The 26,925-nt window shown below is 52.2% G+C and overlaps 1 protein-coding gene across 3 annotated transcripts in view; it reads left to right on the top strand.

Annotated features, from left to right (window-relative positions):
- Positions 1-1,205: 1,205 nt before the first annotated feature.
- The window catches only part of SELENOI (selenoprotein I), a 34,263-nt gene continuing 8,543 nt past the window's right edge, over positions 1,206-26,925 (top strand). For 2 of the 3 annotated variants that reach the window (XM_055713767.1, XM_055713768.1), the window contains exons 1-8: positions 1,206-1,363; positions 19,222-19,290; positions 19,610-19,718; positions 21,557-21,631; positions 22,113-22,375; positions 23,888-23,996; positions 25,926-25,974; positions 26,425-26,605. In XM_055713767.1, the coding sequence (XP_055569742.1) occupies positions 1,316-1,363; positions 19,222-19,290; positions 19,610-19,718; positions 21,557-21,631; positions 22,113-22,375; positions 23,888-23,996; positions 25,926-25,974; positions 26,425-26,605 (903 nt within the window). In that variant the 5' untranslated portion in view covers positions 1,206-1,315. Of the gene's footprint in view, positions 1,364-7,406; positions 7,426-19,221; positions 19,291-19,609; positions 19,719-21,556; positions 21,632-22,112; positions 22,376-23,887; positions 23,997-25,925; positions 25,975-26,424; positions 26,606-26,925 lie in introns of those variants that run through there. The other variant, XM_055713769.1, reaches the window with a different exon arrangement.

Here is a 26,925-nt window from a genome sequence, read left to right as displayed (position 1 = left end):
GGAACGCAAAAGACCTGATGCTGTTGGGATGTGAATGTAAAGCTGGCAAGGAGCTGTCCAGTGGGGGTCTGTCTGATGCATACAGTGGGAAAGATGGGGGCTGGAGAAGGCAGGTGATGGGGCTGGGGTGGCAGGCTGGGAAGAGGCCTGGACAGTGCTGAAAGTGGAGATGGGGAAGCCTGAGTGCACCAACTTTGCTTTCACTTTCTCTTCTCCCCTTCCTTGCTTTATATTCTTCTCCACCTCCTTGCTTTATCCGTCCCAATCCCCCTCCCTGTGTGTGTGCCCCCCCCCCATCCCATGGGATCCCAAATATACACACTGCCCATAGGTTCCCCTCACCCCAGCTCTGCCCTACGTGCTCCTGAGGTTCTCTGGCTGGTCCTGGCCTGGGATGCCTGCCATCCAAACTGCATTGGGAAGGCACCCCTGCTCTGGTTCCCTGGGTCCACCTTTCTCTTTCACTTTCCTTTAAAGGAAAAACGAAAAAAGTGCGGCAAAACGCACAAGCAGAACAAGCAGGGCTGGGACCGAGCAGATGTTCCTGCGAGATGGGAAACTGAAAACGTTAATGCTTTTCTCTCCACTTGGTGGAACCCGTAAACCCCGGAATTCCCCATAGAACTGCGACGCGGGACGAGGCGCACGGGGGAAGATGAACCATAGAATCATTTCGGTTGGAAAAGACCCTTTAAGACCACGGAGGCCCACCGTTAACTCAGCACTGCCACGGCCCGCCGCCCGTCCCCTCGGCAAGGCCCCTGCCCCTTCCCCCCAGGAGGGGTTTCTTTTGAATCAGACACCTCGTCCGGGCCCGTAGCCGTCGGACGGAGAGGCGGGCAGCCCCCGGGCACAGCCAGGCTGCCCGCCGTGCCGGCCGCGGGCCCGGCCTCACCCGGGCGGGGAACAGCCCCCTCGCCTCCCCGAGCAGGGCCGGCCTCCTCACGGCCTCCCGCCGCGCAAAGGCGCCCGAAACAGGCCTGACTCGCCCTTCCCGGCGCTGGCGGCGGGGCCCACCCCTACGGGATCCCCCCAGGTCTTTATACCCCCCGCCAAAAGAAAACAAATCGCTTTTTAGAGCCGGCCCCTTAGCACAGGCCGCCCGCTCCGCTCAGAGCTGGCACCCTCCCGCCCGGCAGGGAGCGCCCGCCCTCAGCCCGCCCCGCGCCCAACGCGCGGTGGGCGGGGCGCCGTGACGTCACGACCACGCCGGGTGGGCCGTTGCGGCGGCGGGAGGCGGGCTACGGCGGCCGGCGGGGGCCTGGGCGGGCGGCGGCACCGGCACCGGGCGGCAGAGCCGGGCAGCGGGGCCGCCATGGAGTACGTGACCGCCGAGCAGCTGGCGGGTTTCGGCAAGTACAAGGTAACGGCGCCTCGAGTGGGGTGCGGGGGTTGGGGCGGCGGCGAGGGGCTCGGAGCGCGCCGCGGGGCCTGGCTCCGGGCCGGGGTTGTCTGAGGGGGCCGCCGGGCCCGGGCGGGGGCTCTCGGGGGTGCCCGGTGGGAGGGGGGTGGGGGGGCTGCGGTGGGGCCCAGTGCTCGGGGGGTGTGTGCCGCGAGACCCGGTGCCGTGGGGGGCGGGAGGTGCTGCGGGACCCCGGGGTTTGGGAGGCGGAAGGGGCGGCGGGATCCTGGGCTGGGGGAGGGGAGCTGCAGTGAGACCCGGGGTTGGGGGGGGGAGGGGGAAGGGAGCTGCAGTGAGACCCGGGGTTGGGGGGTTGGGGGGGGAGGGGAGCTGCAGTGAGACACGGGGTTGGGGGGTTGTGGGGGGAGGGGAGCTGCAGTGAGACCCGGGGTTGGGGGGTTGGGGGGGAGGGGAGCTGCAGTGAGACCCGGGGTTGGGGGGTTGGGGGGGAGGGGAGCTGCAGTGAGACACGGGGTTGGGGGGGGCAGGGGGAGGGGAGCTGCAGTGAGACCCGGGGTTGGGGGGTTGTGGGGGGGAGGGGAGCTGCAGTGAGACCCGGGGTTGGGGGGTTGGGGGGGAGGGGAGCTGCAGTGAGACCCGGGGTTGGGGGGGAGGGGAGCTGCAGTGAGACACGGGGTTGGGGGGGGCAGGGGGAGGGGAGCTGCAGTGAGACACGGGTTTGCGGGGGGGGGAAGCTGCAGTGGAGCCCTGTGCCGTGGGTGGGAGGTGGGGGCTGCAGCAGGCCCTGGCCCCGCAGCGCGGAGCTCCGTGGGGTGGGGGTGCCATGCATTGGAAGGGTGGTTATATGAAGCGTGTGTGTCCCACCACCACTGTCTCACCATGGGGTGCGGTGAGATGTGGGACAGCCTGGTGGGTGCTGGGTGCAGGGCCTGCCCCATGCACTGTTCCCCAGGTGGGCCGTGCGGAGAGCTGTGCGGTGGGGGCCAGTGCAGTGTGGTGTAATGAAATGCTTTTCCCCTCTTCCATCCCCCAAAGCTGTTTCACGGAGGCGGGGGGGGGGGGGGGGGGGGCAGGCTTGGATGCCATGAGGACCCTTGCGATCACAGTGTGACTGTGTGAAGGTGTGGCACCTTGTTCTCACAGGAGGGGACAGAGGGGCCGTAGTGTACCCTGCAGTGAGTCAAGGGGTGTTTGCCCGCAAATTGGACACTGCGGCCTGTTTCCCAGTGGGGTCAAGGATGCCGTGTGCGATGCTGCGGGGTATGATGTCCAGCAGCAGTGCGAGCCTGTCAGCATGCCAGGTGGGCACCCCCAGGCTGTTTGCCCCCGGGGTGTGTGTGCAGGCTGTGTGCTGTGTAGTGGGGTCCAGCGTGGGGACAGCAGAGCACGGGGCAGTGTCAGTGTCATCGCACACTGACTGTACTCCTCAGGCCACGCTCCTGGCATGGGGACACACCTTTGTGTTGTAAGTACAGCACAGTACGATGTTACCGAGTGCGGTGTGATCACATTCAGTGCATGTGCCCCCAGTCTGTTCCTGCAAGTGAGGGGCATTGCCAGGCACTCTGTGTGGGTGCAGGAAGGAGCTCTGTGTGTGTGTGAGATAGCATTGCGGTGGGAGCAGGGCCAGCACAGGACCACCCCCCATGCTCCCCCAGGGCAGGACCATGTTGCTCCTGCTGGGTGGCTGCTTTCTGCAGTGTCAGACCCACAGAAATGTGTCAGACCTCATCCCTGTCTCCTCGTGTGAGTGTGCCAATCTGCCTCTCATTCAAAGCACTGGAAGCCTTTGAAGGAAGCTGCTGTAAATGCCAACAGGCTCTGCTGTGGCAGCTTAAATCCCTAGGGACTGATTTTGGGCCAAAGTATGTGGCATCCTGAACACAGGGCAACGCTGGATTGCATGTTTATGTGGAAGGGAGGGTGTTTGCCATATTTTTTCTTCTCCCACACCATGAAGCTAAAATGTTTCACTTCGCCTTCTTTGCTTTGCTCTTGTTCTAGGATCCATTGCATTGGGCCATGTTGCAGTCATCCACCCAGGGTATTTTATGGGGTGTCATTTAAGCATGCAGGACAGTTGCAACAAGTCTGACGCATTGAGGGAGCAAAGCTTCTCCTGGAGCAGTCTGTGGGGGCAGGAGTGGTCAGGGCTTGCTCATGCTTTCCTTTTGCACACTCAGAGCTTATGAGGTGGAGTTAAATGGACTTGGTAGAGCAAGTTTGACCAAGTGACCGGTTGTATGGGGTTCCCTGTGGAAGATTGATTATGTGGGGATTCATCAGTAAACTTTTAAGTGTGTTTAGAAAGGCAGTGAAAGATAGCGGTTTTGTGTGGGTATTGGAAGAAGGTAAGCGAAATGCACTCAGCTTTGAGCCAAACCTTCCAAAGTGAATAATTTTACTCGTGCAAAGACAATGATTTTGCTTGAAGAATCACAGAATGGTCAGGTTTGGAAGGGACCCCTGGAGCCCACCCCCTGCTCAAGCAGGCTCTCTTACAGCAGCTGCACAGGATCACATCCAGGTGGGCTCTGAATGTCCCCAGAGAAGGAGACTGGGCAGCCTGTCCCCGTGCTCCGTCACCCTCAAGGGAAAGAAGTTTTTCCTGCTCTCCCCACGGAGCTCCCTGTGCTGCAGTTTGTGCCTGTTGCCCCTTGTCCTGTCGCTGGGCACCGCTGACAAGAGCCCGGCCCCGGCCCCCTGACACTGGCCCTTAAGGTACCTGTGTGCATCGCTCAGGTCCCCTCTCAGCCTTCTCCTGCCCAGGCTGAATAGCCCCAGCTCCCGCAGCCTTTCCTCACCAGGGAGATGCTCCAGTCCCCTAATCACCTTTGTACCCTCTGCTGCAAAGAGGAAGAGACTAAAGAGGGAGACGCTTGTGTCTTCAGCCTGTTTCCAGTAGTGCCTGGAGGGGTTTGTGGTATTGCTGCCTTCCCTTTCAGTACCTGTGCTGTGAGAAGGGGGTCTCCACCCTCTACAGTTGGTGCTGGCAGTTGGAACTTTGAAGGGTCCAGATGACTGCAGCAACCTTCTTGTTTATGTAGCAGGTGCTTCTGATGGAAATGTTGCAGTTAAATCTATGAACAGGATCCTGAATGCAGAGCAGGGTGAAGAGGTAGATCCCATCTAGCCCATAAAGCACAGCGTGAGCAGCATTGGCCACTTACTGTCACCAGTTACACTCTGGTGTTGTGTTTACTGGCCTTGGTTTCAGATGGCATAGGGCTGAATTGTGTAAACAGGTCTCTGATAGAGGTACCACTCCCTGTACCAGCCTGGCACAGTTGAACCAAGAGGCAGAGGCCAATAAAGCTGCATATGCCCCGAGGTCAGGAGTGTGTTCTTACTGGCAGAAGTAGCGTTGCTTGAGAGATTGTGGTTTTACTGCGTCAACATGGACTTTGATAAGAGTGGGCAGGTTCTCACCTGGCACTCAAAGAGCATCATTTCTGCCCTTTGCTGATGCCTCATCGTTGTGTACTCATCGGAGCTGTGCGGTACTAGCAGTGTGAGCACCTGCAGGTGAAAGCGCTTTGCTGGGGATGGCAATAAGGTGTTTTGAGGAAAAACAATTCTGTAGGAGGTAATGAAGTCAGGTCTCCCTGTAGCACTCCTTCCCTACATGTCTTGTTTGCTTGGGGAGCTTTTTTTTCTTTGCTATTTTAGCCTTGAGAAAGTGGCTGATCCAGGCACAAATCTCTGATACTGAGTCACATATTCCAGCCTTGCTTTAGGCATTGAGGCTTGTTGTGCTCTGCCCTTTCCTTGCCTTGAGGGTGCAACTCTAGGTCCCTCACTTCTGTGATGATGAAAAGCCGGTTGTTCTGGGTTCGACTAACTGATTTTGCCCAGAAAACTTCTATAGCAGCATAAACTGTCAATCCCAAATTCAGAGCAAGAAGGAGCATGTGGGATGTGTATGTATGGCAACGCAAAATAACGGGAGAGTAATTTAGCTGTTGCTGACCTGTTTTCTCTGCCTCATCCCCAAAGTGGGCCTGTGTTTTTAACCTTAGTGGAAGAGGTCAGTGTGTGGCAGCAGCACAGCAGGTCATCTGAGAAGGTGGCTTGTGTTATGTAATTTGAATATGTACCTGAAGCCAGGATAGCTGGAAGGCAGCTAGGACCAGCGATTGTTCTTAGGCAGGACCAGCCATAAAGGGGATGTGTGGTCAGAACCAAACCTGCTGCAGGAAGACTCTTCAAGTTCCTACTGCAAACAGCTCTGCAGCCTTTGACTTTGCTTCAGCCTTTAAGCTATGCCTGGCAGAAGCTCTGCAGCCTGTGCATGATAGATTTGGAGAAGAGCAAACAGATGTGGGGTGGGGTGTGTGTGTGTGTGGAGGAGGCAATGTGTGTCCAAGGGAAGGAAGATGTCCTTGGAGAGGAGATGGTGTCCCTGGAGCTGATACAGCAGGAGCGCAAGAGCTTCATGCAAGATGATCCACAGCTTTCTGTAGCCCTGGCTGGTTTGCTCCTCCCGTTGCTGCCAGGAGCACATATGGGAAGTGCGAGTCAGGAGTCCAGATGGTTTTAGCTTTGCAGCGTGCACATTTCTCCTGGCTGGGGGAGAGGTAGGTGTATGCTCCTTCTGTCAGAGCCTGGCTTGGTGCCATGGGTGGTAGGGGTGCAGGGGGAACCATCCTTTAGCTGCTCTTGAAGGGGCACTGAAGAGCTCCGCCACCTGAGGAAGCTGTGCAGTGAAAAGTGCAGTGCTCTCAGAGTTTTTAATTGTACCTCTAACACTTCTTCAATAGGAGACTGTGTGATTTGGGTGTAGCGGGTGTACCTTTGGAGACAGTTTAAGTTAAGTTAACCTAAAATAGGAAGGAAAGGTTTCTCTGCTAGAACGTCGTTTGTATTTAATGTGTTACAGCCTTGCCTGGCAGCAGCGTGCAAGGCTTCTCCCAAGGGGGTGCTCTACGCGGCTGTTGGAGAGCCGGACAAATTCTGTGCCTGCTCCAGCACTTCCTCTGGCTTGTCAGCCTAGTGCAGATGATCGATGCTTCTAGCAGGGCGGAGGTCTTGATATCAAAAATAAAAGGTTGGTTTTGAGGCTGTAGAGCAGGATGCATGTGTCAGTCTTCTGAAGAAAAACAAACCAGACACTCCGCTGTTGTTAGCGTTGAGTGTCCTCTGCCAAAACCAGATGCTCCGTTACTGTTAAGTATAGAATGTCGTCTGCCAAGAAAGATGCAGCCGGGCACTGTTATTTTGGTGTGTAAACCTTGCAGTTGGATGCCAGAGGTCATGATCTGCTTCTTAAAAACCTGTCTGCAAATTGCTTTCTGGCAGGCTTCTGAGCAACCTCCTCCTATAAATTTACAGTGAGGGGGAAAATGAGACCATCTGGAACATTCACAGAGGTGTCTGCTCCTACTCTGCTTTCTCTAGGAGAAAGACCTGGCCCTTTCTTCCCTCCAGACTGCCTCTGAGTCCTGTTTTCACAGAGAAACCCAGACAGCTCTCCCTTGTGCAGGTTTTCTCTGCCTTTCCTGCATGTGAAGCCCAGAGCTGGATGCAGCGTCTGAGTTGCAGCATTGCCAGCGCAGTGGAGACGGGAAGGATGGCTTTATGCTTTGCGTACAGCACTTGTAGTACTTCTGCTTGTGTGTCTTGATGAGCTTCATGTTGCTTTCTGTAGCGTTGTGACTGTTAATGGCTCATTTCAGCGGGTCAGGTGGCTGCATTGGCAGCTGCCACAGTGCTAAAAGCAGCTGTGGAAAGTGAAAGCACTGCAACTTCAGCATTCTGTTAGTTACAGATGGCTTCGATGGTTTGTCGCTGTCTTTCTGTATTCCAGTCACGTGCCCTGCATTTTCTGTAGCCTTTCCTTGCCCAGTGTTGTCTGAGCTGCTTGTGATTCTGTTGTGTTCAGCTCTACCCTGTGGGATCCTGCGTTGTACTGGTGTCTTCTGGTGTGATGGAGTTGCTGATGACTATTCCTGGGGCATGTCTTACTGTCTGATGTGTGGTGGCTGTGCGGCTATTTCATCCAGCTCACACAGGAGCAGGGAAAGTACTCGAGTGAAGAGTGCTCTGTGTGAGGCTCTGGCTGTGTAAGTCATCTCTGCTAGTGTGTTTTCCTCACTACGTGAGCTGAGTGGAAGTGCAGGTGTGAGCCTCTGTTGTGATGCCGTCTGGACCTTGGGCTTTCCTTAAGGGTGCATGTTATCCTCAGGATTAATCGTTTGGGGGAAACACCAGCAAAGGAGGACGTGGAAGTGCTGCTCCTTACACATGGACATGAGAGGGAGAGCAATGACGTGTCGTGTTTGGGTCCAAAGGTGGGACAGACGGGTGCCTCACCCCAGAAGCTTTGAGAGAAAGTGTGAGTTCAGTAAGAGGGAAGTGAATTGGGGCTTGGGAAGTGTCTTTTTGTAGCAAAACTACTGCACCTTAAAATCCTTCCATTTCTGTGCCCTTGCTGCCAAGGAGGAGCTGGTAATGGCAGCCTGTGGGTAACACACAGCTGGCAGCGGCACAGGGGAGGCTGGTGGCAGCCCACTTGCTGGTGGCTCTTGTGAAGAGGTTCTTTGTCCTGTTACCCCTGTGGGCGGTAAAATGAAGTCCTCTTGGTGTCTGCTGCCACATGCTTGCTGGGCTGAGGTTTGGGAGCAGCCAGCAGTGCTCACGTGCTAGAAAAAGTGTCCCGACTAGCTGCTCATCCCAGCTTCTCTTTGCAGCAGCCTGCACCTTGCTGTGGGTTTGGCTGGTGACATACGGTGAGCTGGTTCCATTCTCCCAGCCCAGAGGGCAGTTATCTCAGAAGGTCCCAGCCTTGCACTCTTACTGAGGCACCCAGCATAGAGCTGCCCAGAGCAGGCATTACAGGATGGCTACAGCAGCAACGGGTGACATCTCTTGTCTTGGGAAAGGACGGCTCTTCTCCAGCCACGTGTTCCTGGTGGTGAAGGCATCTGTTACTGAGCATAGCTGTGTGGCTGAGAGCATGGAAACCCTGTGGTGGTTTCATACCTAGCAAAGACTGTACCAGTAGTGCTGGTCTGTTATCCCAGTAAGAAAGTCATTTGAACTCTGTAAGGTGCCATTTAAAATGCTGTTTATTAGAGCTAACACTATAAGGAGAGAGTAATATAGATAATTTTGCATTCCTTTTAGATGGCGGGACCCCCCAGGTGGTGTAGCGTCAATTGGGCCTCCAATCCATGTGCAGTGTGCTGAGCAGACCCTGTCCATGGAAGATATTTCCCATATTTCAATCATTTGAGCTACTACAGAATTTTCTTACAGGAAGACAACTCAATTCCTCATTTCCCGAGTCAGGTGGAATCAGTCAGATTCAGTTTCCAGATGGAGAGTGTTCACAGAGCCTCTTGCTGCACTCCTAGATAAAGGCAAGGACATGCAGGTGGCCCAGTCACTGATGCTGTGCCCGCAGGCTCTTCTGCTGCCACAAAATGGCTGAGTTTATCCTGCCGCTGAGGGGTCTGTGCAGCACAGTGCAGGCCTGGGGACAGTCACGCTGACTGCGATGTGGGTCACTGACTCTTGGGTGTACAGAGGTCTCCTGGTCAGGGTCACTACAACGGGTTGGGTTTGCAGTATGTCACGCACGGTTGTCCTGCAGTATCAGATGAGACCTTGACTTGGGAGACCCCATGCACTGAATGCACCAAAGGGCTGTAGGCATCTAGCATAAAGGATTTCTTTTTATTGTGGAAAGTACTTTCCTCCTGGATGCTCTTCTCTCTTTTCCGCACCCTTCTTCCAGGTGGGAACCTTGATCTCCTGGGCTGTCACCAGCCTGAGCCAGCACCAGCAGCAGACCTGCCAGGCACTGCAGATCCATGAGTTGTGTGTGTATCACACTTTGGCTGTTTGATTAAACACTTTCTATAGGTCCCTTAAGCAAACAGCAGGAAGCAGGACTGCTGGTCCCATGTGGGGCCCTCTCTAAAGAAGAGGACGCTTTTCCCCTCAACCAGCCTCAAGAAATCCTCTTGTCTTCAGACTTCCAAGTGCCGTGTAAAGCAGGGCTACAGATGCTGCGCTGGAGGAACCAGATGGCTGGAAGCAGTCCCTGGCAGGCTTTTATAGGCTGCTCTGGAAATACAAGCCCTAAAGAGATCTCTGCAGGGTTTCATCTGCTGAGCAGAGGCACCAACGTATGCCAGTGGCAGTTCAGACCAGTGGAACAACAACAAAACTGGTTGTGAGAGCAGCAGAAGGGAAGGCTTTTTGATGCTAGCAATGTGGATGTGAGACTTGAGCCCATGGTGATTAAAAGGCCAGTCTTCATCACCCACAAACAGCTTGCCTTGTCCTTAGCAGGAAGGGTGTGAAGGAGGGGAAGCCTTTGAGCTCTGCTCATGAATCAATTAACTCCTTCCCAAGGGCTCTTTTAATTGCTCTGAGACTCTGTGTTCGTGTGTGTGTCTGTCTTTAAACAGCACGCAGCTTCCCAAGGTGCTGCTCAGCTGTGCTGTGCTGCAGAGGATGCTGTGAGGAAGTCCGGAAGTCCTCCTAGACCCCATGACTTCCAAGATAGGTAGCTGTAAGTCAGAGGTGTTTTCCTTCTTTTTTCTCCTGTTCTGTGGAAAGTTCAGGGTTTTGAACTTCTGCTTGGCTTGATGTGTCCCTTGCAGCTCTTGGGGTCTGAAAACTGCCCAGCTGCCATGGTTGGAGGAGATGGCAGCAGCACTTACAGGTTAACTGGAAATGATCTGGCTCATGAGCCTTGGCTGAGCTTTTGCTCAGCTAAGCAGTGAGATGAGGGTAAGGGATTTTTCTTGCTTTCTAGAGACACTTCTGATGCGTTGTAAGGTTTTGATGAATGATGAGCTAGTTCCGCTCCCGGGACTTAGTCTGTATGTGTTTACATCTCTTCATCTTGAACAATCCTGAAATTGCTGCTGGCAGCTTGGGGTGCTGTTTGCTGCTGCCACAGGTCTGGTTTCTAAGTGGTGCCTTTACAGGTTATTAATGATACTGAATCATGTTTTGGTGAGGGATTCCCAGACTGTTTTTAGCCACACAGTGGCAGTGATGAAGTCCTTTGTGGTCGGGGACCTACTGCTACTTCAGTCCACAGTGGGTCCTGTAGGAGGAACTTTGAACCTCTGTGGGTTGGTTTATGAGAAGATGACTCTCCTGGGGACATGTGGCTTGGCTGTATTGGCTGCCAGACAGCACATGCCTTGGCACAACTGTCACAACTTGTTTTGGTTGATGCTCAGGGGGTGAGGCTTGTGTTGCTGCAAACCGCCTCTCTACCCCTTCCTTCTGGGGAGGGGAGCTGTCTTTGGCTCTGTGCTGCTGATTGTGTAGATTTTTTTACTGCAGTCCATACCCTTAAAAGTGTGAGTTGGGGAGCCTGTGTGTGACGGGTGCAGGTAGTGGGGTCCTTGTCCTGTCCCACAGCAGGAGCCCTCCTGGCTCTTCTCTTGCTGTGCAGGTGAAGGATGGAACTCCTGCTCTGCCCAGCTGACTGCTGCCTGCATCCCTCTGCATGCTTTGCCCCACCTGAAACAGGAGATGGCTGTCCCCAGCTTGTGGTGGGGGACTTCTGCTAAAACCAGGTGCCTTTCTCATGGGTGTGAGTGCAGTGGAGGAGTAGGAAGCAGCGCACAGCAGCCTTTTGCTGCTCAGGTTCCCTTTAAAAACAAAAAGAAAAAAATAATGTTATTTACTCTGCATTTTTGCTTTGGATACCTGATAGATTTTTACACGCACCTTTCTCCTTTGCTGCCCAGCTTGGGCTCTTCTGTGCTGGTTGTGTGCACCTCCTGCAGTCTCTGCACAGAGCAGGCAGCTGGCTGAGTGCTCCAGCTCCGCTGTGCTCCCCCGTCCCTGTTGTCAGTGTCAGCACAGAGCCGTTCCCAAACTGAGTGACCACGGGTATGTGGAAAGGAAGGAGTAGCTGAGGTGGGTGACACTAAGTGTTGCTGGTGTATTTGGCTGTTTGACCCTTTTCCATGTGCTGGAGCAGCCTCCCCAGCTCTGTCAGGGCCAGGCTGGCAGGTAGCATGTGCTGGAGAGCTGGGTTGCAGCTCTTGCTTTGAGTGTTTGCCCAGTGTTGCAAGATGTGTAAAGCATTCACTTAAAAATGGCGTAGGCTGCTTGTCAGTCCATCTTGGGTCTTTTTAATTGCACTGGAAGTTCACTGCAATGTTTATTGGTGCGTGTTGAATCTTGGCTACAATGAACATCACAAAAGTCGCTCTCTGCTAATTAGCAGCAAGTATTTGGCTGTTAGGACTGTTTGGGAGAGAACCGGAGCACATTGTGGAAGTTAAAATATCACTTCCCATAGCTGGCTCAGAAAATGGCCCTGTGTTATTAGGGCATGTATAATTGGCCTCACTTGCTGTGCTTCAAGTCTTGCACAAAGCAGAATGGTTGGGGCTTAGGAAGTAACACATCATTTTTCTGATAATTCTGAATTTTCTCCTGTTGGAGAGGTGGGACAAGGGATATAGAGAGGCAGGGTGTTATCTGCTATAGAGGGTTGCGTGCTTTGGAAAAAAAATACTTAATTTCTGCCTTTCATATACTCTGTCGCAACTCGAAGGTAGTCTTCCTCCTCCTTCCCTGAAGTGCCTTGCTTCATCTGTAAACATCTCCTGATGTGCGTGGGCTTGTGTTTTGCTTTGATAGGTATACTTAAAAGTTCAACTTGGTTTCTTTTTCTAGGGATTGTAACAAATTCTCTTTTCTTGCACTGACTTGTGTATTCTCCTGGTTGGTGGGCTGACATCAAACCCAGCTCTTTCCTGAATTTGGCCCAGGTCTGCCTGGCCTTGTTGTCCTCTGGAAAGGAGACTGGGGCTGCGGTCTTGCAAGTGTCTGAGGCTCCCTGATGGCTCGTGGCCTCTGTGAGGGGCAGCCCAGCCTCGAGAGGCCAGTTCATCTCAGCGACCCAGCAGGAAATGGGTTTTGGGATAGTCTGCTGGGACCCAGTGCCCTCAGGAGAGCACAGGGTGGATGTTGAAGTGTGCCTGGGGATTGCAAGTGGCTGCTGCCTTCTCCCCTACCCCCTTGCCCAGGTTGCACTGGTCCCTTCTGTTCTCCTTGGGCACCAGGCTTGCAAAACTAGTTTGACACACACACACACACACTTAGGTACTTCATGCATGTCCAAAACAGCTATGGCATCAGTAGCAAAGTCTTTTCACTGTCAGTGTTATTGTAATGGGTTTCCTGTTAGTGCATTTTTGCTTCTGCCTTTTCTCCCTTCCCCCTGTTTTTCCTTCCCAGAGTGGCTGCTGTGATCCTTCAATTCCCACTCCAGAGGTTTGTCACTGGCTGATCTTCCTCTAATTGCATCCTTGCCTTAGGTCCCTGAAGGTTCATCTTTCCCACTCCAGTGCTCACCATCTGTGCATCCTTTCTGCAGCTGATCACCTCGAACTGTAGCAGAAATGATGACCCATATTCATGGATATTTAATGCTTCCAAACAGAGAGAGCTCCTGGATGCAGCCGAAATTGGCAGGCTGCTCACTGAAGCCTGCCATCAACATCAGGTCTTGCTTCACATTACGTATCCACAGGGAAATGATTTCCCCCTTCACCAGAACGATGATGGGATGGGGTCGGGACTCTGTGGTAGGGTGGTGGTGGCTGCCTGCTTAGTCCCACTGCAGGGTGACCATGGTGCCAGCACAAGAGCTCCAGCCCTCTGTACGAGTTAGCTGGAGCTCAGGTAGCCAAGGATCGATTTGAGTGTGGATTCCCAGTCAGATGAGTCTTCTTAAGGTGAGCTCCTGGGGTACACCACAGGCAGGTCCTTTTGTGAGCCACGGTGATGGAGAGCAGAGTGAGTCTTCACTATGAGGGTGGCGAGGCGCTGGCCCAGGCTGCCCAGAGCAGCTGTGGGTGCCCCATCCCTGGCAGTGCTCAAGGCCAGGCTGGACGGGGCTGGGGGCACCCTGGGCTGGTGGAAGAGGTCCTTGCCTGTGGTGGGGGTTGGGATTAGATGACCTTTAAGGTCCCTTCCAACCCAAGCCATTCTATGAGTCTGGCCTGTGGAGGGACCTGGGTTAGGCTGGGTGGAAGTGTGCTGTGTGTCAGCTCTGCCTGGGCCACTTGCTGATGCTTTGTATCCAGACATGCTTGTTCTGTCCCTCTGCGGTACCTCTGCTCTGAGGCAGAGCTGTTGCCCCCATGAGCATTGCTATTCCTGTTGCTAGTTCCTCTGGCTGGAGCGGGGCCATTGCTGCATGCTCCCCAGCCACCATGCTGGTGATTATAAACATCTTTTCTGCCCCCTGGGCTGTGGGGAAGAACAAGTTTCTCCCTGATGCTAGTCACAATCAGCTTTGCTGGAGGTGTTGTCCCATGTCCGTGTTTGCAGAAGTCAGGGACAATCTCCCAGCTGTTGCCGGTGAGAGCTGAGGCTCTGAGGGTGAGAGAGTGTTGGCAGGGTGGAAATCTGGTTTTCCCAATGAATTTGCACACCCTGTAGGGCTTGGAGAGCAGGAAGGAGGCTTCTGCTCAGTGCGGAGCATCTTGAATTGCTGGATGTCTAAAACCTGCACGGTGAAAAACAGGCAGGAGGAGGGAAGCCACGCTGGCACTGAAGCTTGCGCTGCTGGGCAGTGTCTGCTGGCTGCTTGGGCAGTCCCTTCTACCTCAGAGCTGGCGGACGGGAATCCTTCGTGCTGTTTTCTGCCTGCTGGGCTGCTGCTGCTCGTGGTGGGAGCCAAACTTGTCAGCTTACGTGGTCATTGTGGGTTTACCACTGCCAATGTTCTTCATTCTTATGCCAGCTGAGAAATGACCTTAGAAATGATAAATAGGACTCGAGTTAATCAGTACCATTAAAGCACGATGTGACTTCTCATGCATCAGTGGAGTGTGAGCATGGCGCAAATGTGACTTGTTTGTGCTGGCATGGCTCTTCTCAGTTACATTTGCTGGGGTTTGTTGAGTTTGCTGCCTTCTGGCTTATCTCAAGCCTTGTGCCCTCTTTGCGCTTAAGGAGATTTGTAGGTAACAGCCTTATGGACTTGCTGGAGCTGCTCTTCTGAGGCTCCCTCTGCCCTGGTCCTGCCATCAGTGCAAGCAGTGAAACACGGGCCAGTGCTGGCTGCTGTGGACCTTGCTGAAGCACCTGTGAGCAAAATGGGGTGTACAAATCCAGCTTTGCTTGCTGTTGCTAGCACAGGTGCCCGTGTCACCAGTGCTGTCCTCCCCCTGCCCACCCTGGATCCATTTGAATGCCTGACACTAGTGCACCCAGGGCACCCATGCAACAATGTTTGGTCTGCCGCTGGCTACAGGTAACCAGATTAGTTGAAAGTGGAATTGTTTTTGTGGGCAGGAAGCCTATTAGTAGAATCTGAACTACAAATCTGTGTTTTTTCCCCTTTTTGGACACGTAATTGGATCTTTCAGAAACATCCTGGTTGCGTGATTAATGCTGTTTTTAAGCTGTATGAGCCATTTGTGTCTCTGAATCCCTTAACGATGCCAGTCAGCTCATGGCACTGTGGCAGCCGGGACCATCTGCCAGCTGTTGCGGTGCCTGGATGAAGTGGGAGGCTGAGCGACCCTGTGGTGGTCCTGGCATGGATGGGGCGCAGGAGAGGCTGATGCCACATGGCGTGAGTGATAAGATTATTGCTGTGAAGCTGGTTTTGGTCTTTTCTTAAGGAGTTTTAAAACCAAATCCCGAGGAGAGTGTCTGGGCTGGATTGGCTCCTTCCTGCAATTGTGAGGAGAAGCAGTGCCTGCATACATGGTGCTATTTTAGAGCAGGGCCTGATAGAAATGCCTGTCTGCTTTGAGAAGGAGGCTCTGGGGTGTATGAAATTCCTTCTGTGCACTTGCACTTTTCCTTTGACCTCTCCCTGAAAATGAGGGAGAAATCAGAGTCCTAGCTGGTGGTAGTCATTGGTCGTGATAGAAAAATGACTTGGAGAAGGGTAATGGTGATATGTGTGAGTCACTAGACCAATATGTAGAGATCCATAATGGAAAAGATGATGCTAATCTGCAGTGAGGATGAGGTGGGTGAATGACAGAGCTGGGTGCTGTGCATGGTGGGCTAAAACACTGCTGTGTCTGTAGCCTCAAGAGTGCTTCTTTAGAGCAGCTGCAGCAGCTGCGTGTGAGATGAGCTCTGGGGGAGTACAAGCCCCCTCCCTCAACCTGGTGTGCTCGGGGGCTGTCGGGCCCCTTCCTCAGCTTTGTTCTGAGGCGTGAGCATGTATGAACAGGCAGATGGAGACGTATCCTGAGCCCACATTCCCAGAGAGGGAATGTCGGTCTCCAAAAATGTTGGCCACAGAGGGGCAGACGCAGGAATGAGGAGCCTGGATGAGGGCTTCCTTCAAGGACAGACTGCTGCCTCTGTCACTGGGATGGTGTGACCTGTTGTTTTCCCACAGTGTGGGCTGGAAGGTGAGCAGCCAGAGGAGTGAGCTGCAAGTGAAGTGTCTCCACAGCTTGCTTTGCATTCAGCTCTGGCCACACAGAGGCCCCATGCCCGCGGAGGTGATGAGCATGCCCATGTTGCCTGTCTTTGCCTGTCCCTTCTCCTTTGCCTGCTACCAGCATCCCTGTCAGCACTGCTAGCTTGCTGTCCCCTGCAGAGCATGTGCTGTGCAGGTTGTGACCCTCTTCATGCTAGTGCAGAAAAGTAGTCATGTTTGTAGGAAAGAAGCCAGGTGATGAAAAGCAGTTGCTGAGAGGCTGGGTCTGGCAGTTTTTGAGTGTTGTTGCTGAAGATGCCTGGGCAGATCATTGGTATTCTGGCAGGCAGCTCTTCTCGGCAGGCAGCCTTGTCTTGGCTGGCTGGGAGCACTGTCCCTTAGGGTGGCAGGCAGCCTGGCGCCAGAGCCAGCCCCAGCTCGGTCCCTTCGGTCTGTTGGTGTCCTCTGAGCTGGCAGAGCCCCTACCTGCCTTGCTCAGCAGGCAGAGAAGCATGCCTTCAGTAGACCAGTTGAAGCTGAGGTGGTTGTACCTGCAAACCTCTCCAGAACACCTGCCCTCTCCCCTGAGAAACAGGTCATTCCAGGTCTTTGAGTTCTGCAACCAAGGTAGGAACATGTGGGACCATGGGGAAAAGCTGCTTATTGACTATTATCCCCAGCTTTTGTGGGGAGAGGGTAAAATTTCCTCGGACGTGGGCCTGGGGAGACTTCCCTGAGGCACCTTACAAACACGAGCATAGAAACTCCAGAGCGCTTCCCCTGCTTTGCTTCCAGCGTTGTCTGTTTTCTTGTTCCAGGCTGATTTGGGGATAATGAGATTTAATTGGTCTCCAGCTCTCCTCCTCCCCTCACCAGTGGTTCAAATCCTATTACCTCGTAAAGCATTTGGAATTCTGTCTCCTGAAATTGCATTAAGCTAGGATGGAAATTCCTTGCGGCTTAAACCTTGCGTCCATACGGCATGGACTTCAGGGCTTTGTTGCTGCTTGCTCTGTGGCTCTTACGGGCTTGCTGCCATGGGGATGCAAGCGCTGGGGTTAACCCCCAGTGAGATGGACTGATCGATCATGGGGAGGGTGGGGAAGAGCTCGGCGGGGGTACAGAAATGCTTGTCAAGGATGGGATTCACCTAGTTGGGAACAAATGCTGTAAGCTTGTAGCCTGTGCGCTTAGAGCCCAGTGATGCCCCTTCCTCGAGCTGGCATCTGTCTTCTGGGGCGTTGGTTTGCCCTTTCCCACCACTTTATTGCCCAGTTTTGGAACAGACAGCCTGCCTCCAGGGGAGATGGGGTTTCCAGCTGAGGAGAGGAGCACAGAGGGAGGAGGAAGCCATAGGTGCAGAGGTGGTGCTAGTTCAAGGCCGTGGGGTGGGTGGGGACCTGGAGCTGCTCTCTGCTCATGGGTTTCCTTTTACCAGCCAAACTCCCCTTATATCCGTGGCAGCAGAGGCTTTGGTTGCTTCCCATAACACTGCTCATAAACTTGAGGTTACACTCACGTGGGGTGGTGGCAGGCGCCAATGCTGGGGAGCTGCAGGGGTGTTGTCCCAACCGTGGGGACAGCTGTGGGGTGGGTGCCAGGAGCTGCCCTGCTTGGCACTGAGCACGTGAGCCGAGGAGTTCCCTACGCTATTAATTTCTTCTTGGGGCTCTTATCAAAGTGTTACTTGCGGAAGAGGACTTTAGACAGGGTAATCTTTGCTAGGAGGGCGCTGTGACCTGGAGAGCAGATAACAGCTTGTGGTGCTCTTGAGAGCCAAACAATGTCAAATTTTAACTTTCTAGAAACTGTTTCGTGGCTTGTCTAGGTCTTTGACTTTTATTTCTGTTCTTATTGTCCCCCCTACATACACACCCCAGCCACCTCAAATGATCTAAGGGCAGTGGGATGGGGGGTAAGAGCTCTTCCTCCCCATTTCCCAAGAGCTGCAGCTGCCTCTGCAGAAATCTCAGCTCCTTAACAGGGAGGAGCCCTTCTGAGACCTGTCCTGCATGGGGTTACCCACAGGCCTCCTCCTGTTCACCTACGAGTCTTACCCCTCTGGAGATGCAAATTCCAGCTCACTGAGCTGGACGGAGACAGGGAGCAAAGATGCTGATCCTTCACCAGGTCAGTGGGCAACTGCTTCAAACAGCTCTGCCCTGAGTAAGGAAAACCGACATGGGTCTTGCCTCCAAACAGTGAAGTCTGTCACCCGTTCTACTACAATCACTTTGCTCCCTTGCTGGCCCCAGTCTCTGTCCCCACCTCCTGTGGTGGGGCTGTGGTGCCCATGAACCCGCTGAGGTCACCTGCATGGCTGCACTGGGAAGCTGGGGTGCCTCTGTCCCTCTCTTCAGTGTCAAATGACCCTTTATGCCTGAAACTGTGATGGGATGTGCGGGCTCCAGAGATACTTGTGGATGCATGGTGTTGTACAGGGTGTTCTGGTATCTGCAGGACAAGGGAGGAAGGGGTTGAAGACCTTGCTCATAAATACCTGCTCTCTTTTGTGGAGGAGAAAGTCTCTTCCAAGTGACTGGAGATGGGTGAGACAGTGATAGCTGCTATCTCAATGGGCTTAGTCCTTGACTGAAGCACACCAGCTTTTGTGCAGGACCTCTGGGGTCAGTCACTGGTTGTCTCTGGGTCACTCAGAGCTGTCAGCACAGGAACGTGTCCCTTGGAGCTCTCTGTTCGTATCCTGTCAGAGAACAGTCTCCTGTTTTGGGGACCCCACCAGGGGCACTGGCCTTCTGTAGCCTGTGGCAAAAGGGGTGCTGGGGTGTGAAAGCTAAGGAGCCTGAAGACCAGCAGGGCTGCAGGAGTGGCCTCAGCTCTCATGGCTAGAGGGGAAGTCTCCCTCTGCCCTTCTGTGTGGCACCTATGGGTGCCGAGTCCAGAAGGTCCCTGGTCCTGCTCACCTTAGGGGACAGGACTTTGCAGGGTTGCTCAAGTAAGAGCATGCCAAGCTGTCCTCAGCAGGTCAGTCCCATGGAGTGGGTTCTTGGGGCCATGGGACTGTCACTTCTTCTTTGACTTGTCAAGAGTGCTGCCAGGACGGTCATGTGGCCGTAAGGGTGCAGGGCTCTGCTGGGAGTGTTGGCTGTGAAGGAGTTTGCACGTCTTTTAAGTCTCTTCCTGCCTTCTGAAAATGGTTGCAGTGAGCATGCTACCCACTCTTCCCATGGAGGCCTTCCCTCCAGAGGGGAGGCATTGGATGCAGGCATGACATGTGCACCTGAGAGCTGCCTCTCTGGGTCCATGGCCAGTGTCACAGGAGCTGGTGGGTGCTTTTCAGGTTGTTCTGTTTAGCGCCATCCCTGGTGAGACTCCATCCTTGACCCAAGTGTTCTTGCAATGCCAAGACTCAGGTAGCAGGTGTCCTCATGGAAAGCTCAATATTCTGGCCTTTTGCAAATGTTGGTGGAGCCCTAACTATTGAATTTTTCTGTTTTTCCCTTGTCGTTCACAGTATAGTGCCGTGGACAGCAACCCCCTGTCTCTGTATGTCATGCATCCCTTCTGGAACACGATAGTGAAGGTGAGACTTCATCCTGCCCTGAGTGGGACAGCAAAGCTCCAGTCACCACAAAGTCTCCTCTGTGAAACTGTCGACTGAAAAGCCCTGCTTCATTTGTGGTGCAACTAATTACGAAAGGTTGCTGCCTTGCAGCCTGCCCCGAGCTCACTGCATTGCTGCCTAAAGCTTCCTGCCGCCCTGTGGTATGCCAGATGAGACTAAACACTACTCTCTGATGCCCAGATGATTGTAACCAGGTCTCTGCCATGGCTCGGAGCAGCATGTGGTCCTTATTACACGTTTTAATGAGTTCATGTGTTCTTTTGCTGCTTTCCCATAGATCTTCCCTACCTGGCTGGCCCCAAATTTGATAACGTTTTCTGGCTTCCTGCTGCTTGTCTTCAACTTCTTCCTCATGGCATACTTCGACCCTGACTTTTATGCTTCTGGTAAGGCTGCATGTTCCTGTCTGGATGCAAAGCATCGGAGTGGTGCACTGATCAGAGTGGTGAAAACTCTCACCACCTCTGCTGTGACTCCTGGTGCTTGTGGATAAGGTCTCTTAGTCTGGGCCTTCCCAGAGGCAAGTGACTGTGCCAGAGGAGGGACAGAGTTGAGAGGCTGAACTTGCTGGCCTTAGTGACAAGGACTTGTCTGAATACAGCACCTTCCCTCTGGCTGCTGGAGAGACGTGCATCTGGCTGGCATCATGCGTGCAGGCGAGGGAAGAGGAAACAGCCAGCATCTCAAGTAGGAATTGGCTCTGCCTACAGAGCAGCCAACACTCTTTATTTTAAGATCTAACGGGATAATAGGGGAAAACTGCTTCCCTGAAGTCAGCTTGTAGAGTACCTTGTTCTTTGCATCCCAGTTAATTGCCTTCTTGCAAAAACATGCCAGCACCACATTCAGACTAACAAAGGCAAAGTCCTCTTTCTCGGTTTCACCGTTCTGTGTAAGGCAAGGGTATGCCCAGCTTTAAACTTTTTGACGGTGCCTATGTTCATCTGTTCGTGAATCCAAAGGTTCAGTTGTGTCCTCTTCCTCATGAGGGTCTCCCAGGGGAAAGATCAATACAGCATGATAGCTCTCAGTTATCAATAGCTTCCTCTCTATTTTTCTCTCCCTTTGCCCTTGCCCGGTTTGGTTTAGGTTGTCCAGAAGGTTTCATCCAGTTCTTCTAAAACTGGACCAATTATCAAAACAGTTAATTAGGAAAAATGCTGGTTTCTTGGGATTGCCTTTATTGGTAGGTAGACAAGCACTGTTCTTGATCTGCCAGGCTTTCAAAAGCTTGGGTGGCATCAGTGCTGTTAGCTAAAATTTGAACTGTGGTTTTGTTCGTGAGCCATGGGAAGAAAAGCTGACAGTAGCTCAAGGAAGGAAGCTCAATGTGAGAATCCCCAGGACAGCAGATGTCCAGAAACTTGGTCTCTGCCAAAAGGATGGTGAAGGTCATGCTTTGGGACCCTTTTACACACGTGTTTTATGTGTCCTGCTTGTAAAGAGAACTTTTCATTGTGCTGGTGAGACCTCCAGAAGCTTGTGCCTTGCCTCCTTGGGGGTGGTTTTGTAGAAGTGATGCTCTCCATTTACTGCTGGAAAGGCACCACCACGCTGCTTTAAGGAAACAGGAGGTGGCATTTCATGGAATCATTGTTTCCCCTAGGAGACCCCCATGGGCCCTCCTCCTTCGAGGCTGCTGCAAAGAAGCTGTGCCTCTTCCTGCTGTTTTTCAGATGCACCTTTGGGCTCCCTGATTTGCAGACAGCTAAGCTGGCTACCTGCTGAAACAGTGCTGGAGATGTGATTAAGAAGGAACTCTTTTTCAACTGGCAGGACACAAGCTGGAGACTGGGTGGGGGGGATGCTGACAGGCTTCTATAGAGGCAGAGTGTCACCACATCTCAAAGAGGCTCTACTTAATGCTTTATGAACAAGTAGCTGAGGAGAGTCCAATCTGCATGCGCTTCTGTGGCATGCAGTTGGGCCACAGTTACTAGCTGCCATCACCAATTCTTAGATCTGGTGACTCTGGGGAGCTGGGGACAGAGGACAAATATGTCCTGGAAAGCAAAGTCCTTGGTGACCTAGTTTCACATGGTGTTGTGGAACAGCTCTGCCATCGTGTCCTGAAAAGCTAATATCTCAGTTTCACTGTTTGAGTTATATAGGTGCTTTGTCTTGGTGAGCTGCTGGTCCTTGTTGCTGTGCCTCTAGTGCCAAAATAAACCCACTGAAAGTATGCCCTGAGCTGTCCTGACTTGGATCCTTCTGATCTCTGCAGCTCCTGATCACCAGCATGTTCCAAATGGAGTGTGGGTCGTTGTGGGTCTCCTCAACTTCATTGCTTATACATTAGGTAAGACTTTTTCTAGTTGATTGTGGGGGGCTGTGTCTGTCATTCTGTTCGCGCTGCGGCTGCATGTTGTCTTATCTCTGAGCTGGATGAGAGATTTTTTGATTCTGTCCTTCCGCCGTGCACTAGTCCAATTGCTACTTGGTCTGCTAGAGCAGTTTCTGGTTGCTGCTTTGCAAAGTGGATAGAAGTTGTCCCAGAGCAGCTGATGTGATGTTCCGATGCTGGAACTGACTTGGAGGTGAATTGTGAAATTCTGTCTTTGGTCCACTTTAAATAAATACAGTCTTGTCAGACTATTGCATTTTGCAGTCTCAAATAGAGCAGCTGGGTGGGCAGCACACTTCCCCTTCGAGCAGGAGGTAGTGAAAGCTGCTGTTTGCTGGCTGCATGTGCTTTGTTAGCTGCAGACCGGCCTGTTGCTTTATGTGGGGGTATTCAGCACAACTCCTTGTTTCCTCGTTTCTCCTTCCTCTTTTCCCAGATGGCGTTGATGGGAAACAAGCTCGCCGGACCAACTCCAGCACGCCCCTGGGAGAGCTCTTTGATCATGGCCTGGACAGCTGGGCTTGCGTGTACTTTGTCGTGACAGTTTACTCCACCTTTGGACGGGGCTCCACTGGTGTCAGTGTCTTTGTTCTCTACCTCCTCTTATGGGTGGTCTTGTTTTCATTCATCCTCTCCCACTGGGAGAAGTATAACACAGGGATTCTCTTCCTGCCCTGGGGATATGACATCAGCCAGGTGGTAAGTACATGCCGTGACCGCTGCTCGGCTTCAGCAGAAGCTCAATAAACTGCTAGCATGCCTACTGAGGGTGCGAGGGATGCATGCAGCTCTGCTGTGTGTCCAAAGCCTTGTAAATTGGTCACTGCAACGCTCTCTGGAGGTGGGTGTCTTTAGCCTGTCTCCAAGTGTTGTGGCAGATGAGAGCTGTCTGAGACTGCTTTTATGACTTCGAGCTATAATTGCTTTAAGAGCTTGGGGTCATGTGGCACTACAGTTTGACTGCTCAAAACTATTAAATCCAAGGAGGTTTGTGTGGTGCCATTTTTATTTTGTTCCTAGTAGCTTTTGTAGATGAACTCTCCACAAAAATACGAGGCTTGAAGAATGGATGTTGCCTTGCGTTTCCTCTACCTAGTTTCTGCTGTCCTAAGATGCATGTTCTGGTCACCTAAATTGTTGCTGTCATTAGTGTCCCACATTATAGTAGCGTGTGTAAATTCAAGTCTAGAAGTTTGAGGTGTCTTTTGGCACTAGCAGAATGTGTGCCAAAATGTGGCGAAGTAGCTAACTGGTGTGTTAATCACTGTGCCTGAAGCAGAGGCTCCTGGGGAGGTGCCCCTCTGTGCCACAATAACTGGCCAGTTGGTGTAGAGACTGACAGTGATGGACCCTTTGGTATGTTGGCATGTTCATCTCTCATTAAGGACTTCTCTGCAGGAAGCTCTTTCTGAAGCGCCCATCGGAACTGGGAGCAAGCTCTGGATGATAGAATTCACCTTCACTGCTGCCAGCGGTGCTAGCCAGGGTGCGGTCCCATGGCACCGTGCAGCACACAGTACTCCTTTATCTCCTGGTTTATCAGATACTGGGTGGGAAATGCAACAAGTTGGAAGAGAGTTCAATTAATGCAGCTCCATTAATTGCAATGATAATTTCTGCTAGTAAAAGGAGACTGTAGCTGGTCCCCTGTGACTATGCTCTGACCCCTTTGTCCAAAAGCATTGCTTAACCCTAATGATTTCAGATCTCTGTCTATTGCATAAAGGCACTGGGTGGAGGGCTAAGCTACCCTGCAGTGTGCTTCACCCAGCTTCAGGGTTACTATTAAAACTGAAATATCTTTCCCTGTAATTGCTTCAGCTGCTGGATAAGAAAAGAGTCCCCACACAAACCCTCCAGGGTCATGGCGGCTTGTAGTATAAGACCTCTCTTTCGTGCTTCAAGCATCCATCTTGTGAGTTCACAGTGTGTGAGGGCATCTTTGCTCCTGCTGCGAGGAGCAGCTCCTAGTTGTATTCTCAGCAGCTCAGCTACTATACTTACTAGACCTGGTCTGGTAACATGGGATGTTTGTGGATATATATTTTTTTGTAAGTTTCTCTCCTTCCTGCTGGTGGGGAGAACCAAACGATGTTAGCTTTGAGTGTACTTCTCAAGCTGCCTTTCCCTGAAGCTGCCTGGCATGTGCGTTGCGCTGCCAGACTTGCCTAGGCAATTGCTCACACCTGCTTGTCCTGTGTTTTCTTTCAGACCATTTCAATTGTCTACATAGTGACAGCCATTGTGGGAGTTGAGGCCTGGTATGCACCTTTCCTGTTTAATTTCTTATATAGAGACCTATTCACTGCAATGATTATTGGTAAGAAGCTCCATGTTGAAGCTTGTCTTTTAAACACCACCTTTTTAATGAAACCCAGTGTCTGAATTATATGATAATGCTGTTCTGTTTGCTGTAACGAGAGCTCCTGTAGGCTGTTATTGACGTGACTAATTGAGGGTGTTCTTGCAGCCTGCTTTTTCCCAGGATTTCAAAGCAGTGTTGTCTTCTGCATGGTTACCTTCAAGAAGTTAACTCCGGCCTGCCTGGGCCTGTGTTGACCCAAAGAGCAAGGAAGCTGAGCGCTGCGCTCATGCCTCAGATGTATTTTGTGTCAGTCTTGGGGGTACAGGTGCATGATGCTGCTTGGGGGGGGGGGGGGGGGGGGGTGTCAGCCCCGCTGCTGCCTACCTGGGGCTCGGGATTTCTACAGGCACAAGCCAGTTCCTGGCCTGGAGCTGTATAGAGGGCAGATGAGAGCGGCTGAGGGTTGCAGCTGTTGCTCACAACTGGGTGTGCCAGGGTGCTGGGAGGCAGCTGGAGCTGAGCGCCGGCCCCTGGATGCTAAACAGGAGCCTCCCTCGTGCCTGGGACCTGCGAGCGTGTGAAGACATGTCTCCTCTGCATAGCTGTGTTGCCCGAGTGCTGGGGCTGTGTGCTTCACGTTGCCCAGGGGAAGCACGGCTTGTTTTCAGCGAGAGCTGTGGTGTTTTTAGGGGATAAATTGGAGCCTGGTGGGCAGGTGGGTGCTGGGAGCCAGGGGGGAACCCCTTGGCGCTTGGGCTCTTTGCAGAGCGGGCTGGGGGCTCTGTCTCGCCCTGCAGGACTCAGAGCCTAAATGCTGTCTGGGAGCCTGGGGCTGCTGCAGGAGGCAGGTTACAGCCACGGCCATGTGGAAAAGCACTCCGCTGTTTGGGGATCCTGCCCTCCATCTACCCATCTAAAAATTAAATGAAAAAAACCCTACAATGAATAAAAGCCTTTCTCTCCAGTGGTCAGTCAGAACAAGCCACTGCAAAAGGGAGAGTAATGCAGGTGAAGCTTAGCGAGGGAGAGCTGTCTTTGCTTAATGCAGTTTGACATAAAGTCCTTGCTCAGTTTAATTTTTCTTAGTCTGTGCCCCTTTCTTAAGGGAATTTTAAATTGTAACTTTAGGGAGTTGTTAATTGTAACTACTTAATTTCAAATGAATATGTCTTGAATTGTGCTAAATCTAATGCTTGCACTTAATCAGGTGGATATTCTGAGCTTTCCTTTGGCAACTGTAACTTAACATGAATAATAAATGCACTTTTTCTATATGAAAACTAGAGCGCAATGCCTACATTGGCTGGGTTTCAGCACTTGGATAGGAGTTGGGTTATTAAAAGCAGGAATATCTACAGCTTTGTTAAAATGCCTCCTGCTAGATGAACACGGAAGGAGTTGTGATAGACTATCAAGGATTTGTGTGTAGTTGGATGATGTTTCCTATTGAGGTCTAGATTTTTCAAAGTTACTTAGACTCTTTGTGTCATTTGTCAGGTTAAATGACAAGAACTTTTTTGCACAGTGGAAACTGAAAATGCTTGCTCACAGTGGAAGAAAGAGCAAATAGGTTTTATTAGGAAGACTGAAAACTGTTGTGCACAGCCATGTCACTTGTGGAGTCTGAACTCCCCTCGTGTCTCCTTTTAAGACAGTATTATGATTAAACTTTGTAACTGTTTAAAGCATTAATAAGCCCAGTATTATGCAACCTTTTAAAACTGAAATGTCTTTAATTTATAGCAGACTGTAACTTGTAATTACAGCTCTTGGACCAGAATTTGGAGTACCTACTTTTAAACATGCCGAGCTATTCTTGGTGCACCTCTGAGCTATTTTTGTTGCAAGCAACTTAAACCAGAGCACAACCACCTGCCCGTTCATGAGGTGCATGTGATGGTCTCCCTCTGTCATGGGGCAGTAACATGGCTCTTTCTTTTCCAGCCTGTGCACTCACTGTGACGCTACCGATGAGCCTGTATAACTTCTACAAGTAAGTTTCTCCATCCTCAAGTCTCCCTCCCTACACTAGCACCTTTGCAAGAGCCCCCAAAGCCTTTATAACTTGGTTTCCTTAGTAGTTTTCAGGTGACTGCCTTCAGTGTGGCAGAGTGGCTCTGACACGCCAGACGGTCCGAGTTTGCAGGGCGCACTGGGAGGAGCGAGCTGGCAGCCTGCTTGGCAGGCACTTGCAGGAGGGCTTCCAGTTTTTGTCCTGTTGGCTGTAATCCAGAGAGCCAGACAACCAGGTGCTTCTGTAATTCAGGAGGTTTTTTGGTTAACAATGGAGATGTGCATCTTCCTCGTCTGACTGTGGTTATGACTGGTACCAACAGTTTTGAGTAGCGGGATGGCCAGTGAGATTTTGCAGCCCTCTACCGAAGGCAGGCACCAGGTATTTCTCAGCTGTGGTTCCATGTATTTTCATTTCTTTGTGTTTCAGGGCCTATAAAAATAACACCTTGAAGCACCACTCTGTGTATGAAATCATGCTGCCGCTGGTATCCCCAGTGTTGCTGTTCCTGCTCTGCACCACATGGATCTTTGTGTCCCCGACAGACATCCTGGAGGTCCAGCCGAGACTCTTCTATTTCATGGTTGGAACAGCCTTTGCTAACATTTCTGTAAGCAGCTTTTGCTTTATGCTCTGGTTTATCTCTTGGGGAGCATGAAGCCTGCCAGGACACTTGGGAGGCAGAAAGAAAAAGACCAGCTCAAATGTGAAAAGGCAGATGTAAAGATTAACTTAACAGCTTTTCTGTTTTGCTATGGTTGAAAGAACAAACAGGAAAGTAGACAGGATTTGGGGTCTGTGAATTTTGTGCTGCAGTTTTCACTCTTGAGAAACTAGAGAATGAGTTAAAGTGAGTGTGTTTACACACTCATGCACTCTGTGTTGTGAATAGCAAACTGCCAATATGAAAGGAGTGCCTGCTTCCTTTTT

The sequence above is a fragment of the Falco cherrug genome, chromosome 6, assembly GCF_023634085.1.
Source record: "Falco cherrug isolate bFalChe1 chromosome 6, bFalChe1.pri, whole genome shotgun sequence".
NCBI lineage: Eukaryota > Metazoa > Chordata > Aves > Falconiformes > Falconidae > Falco > Falco cherrug.
Note: the sequence above shows the minus strand (reverse complement) of the source record. Positions and strands in the feature narration are given on the sequence as shown.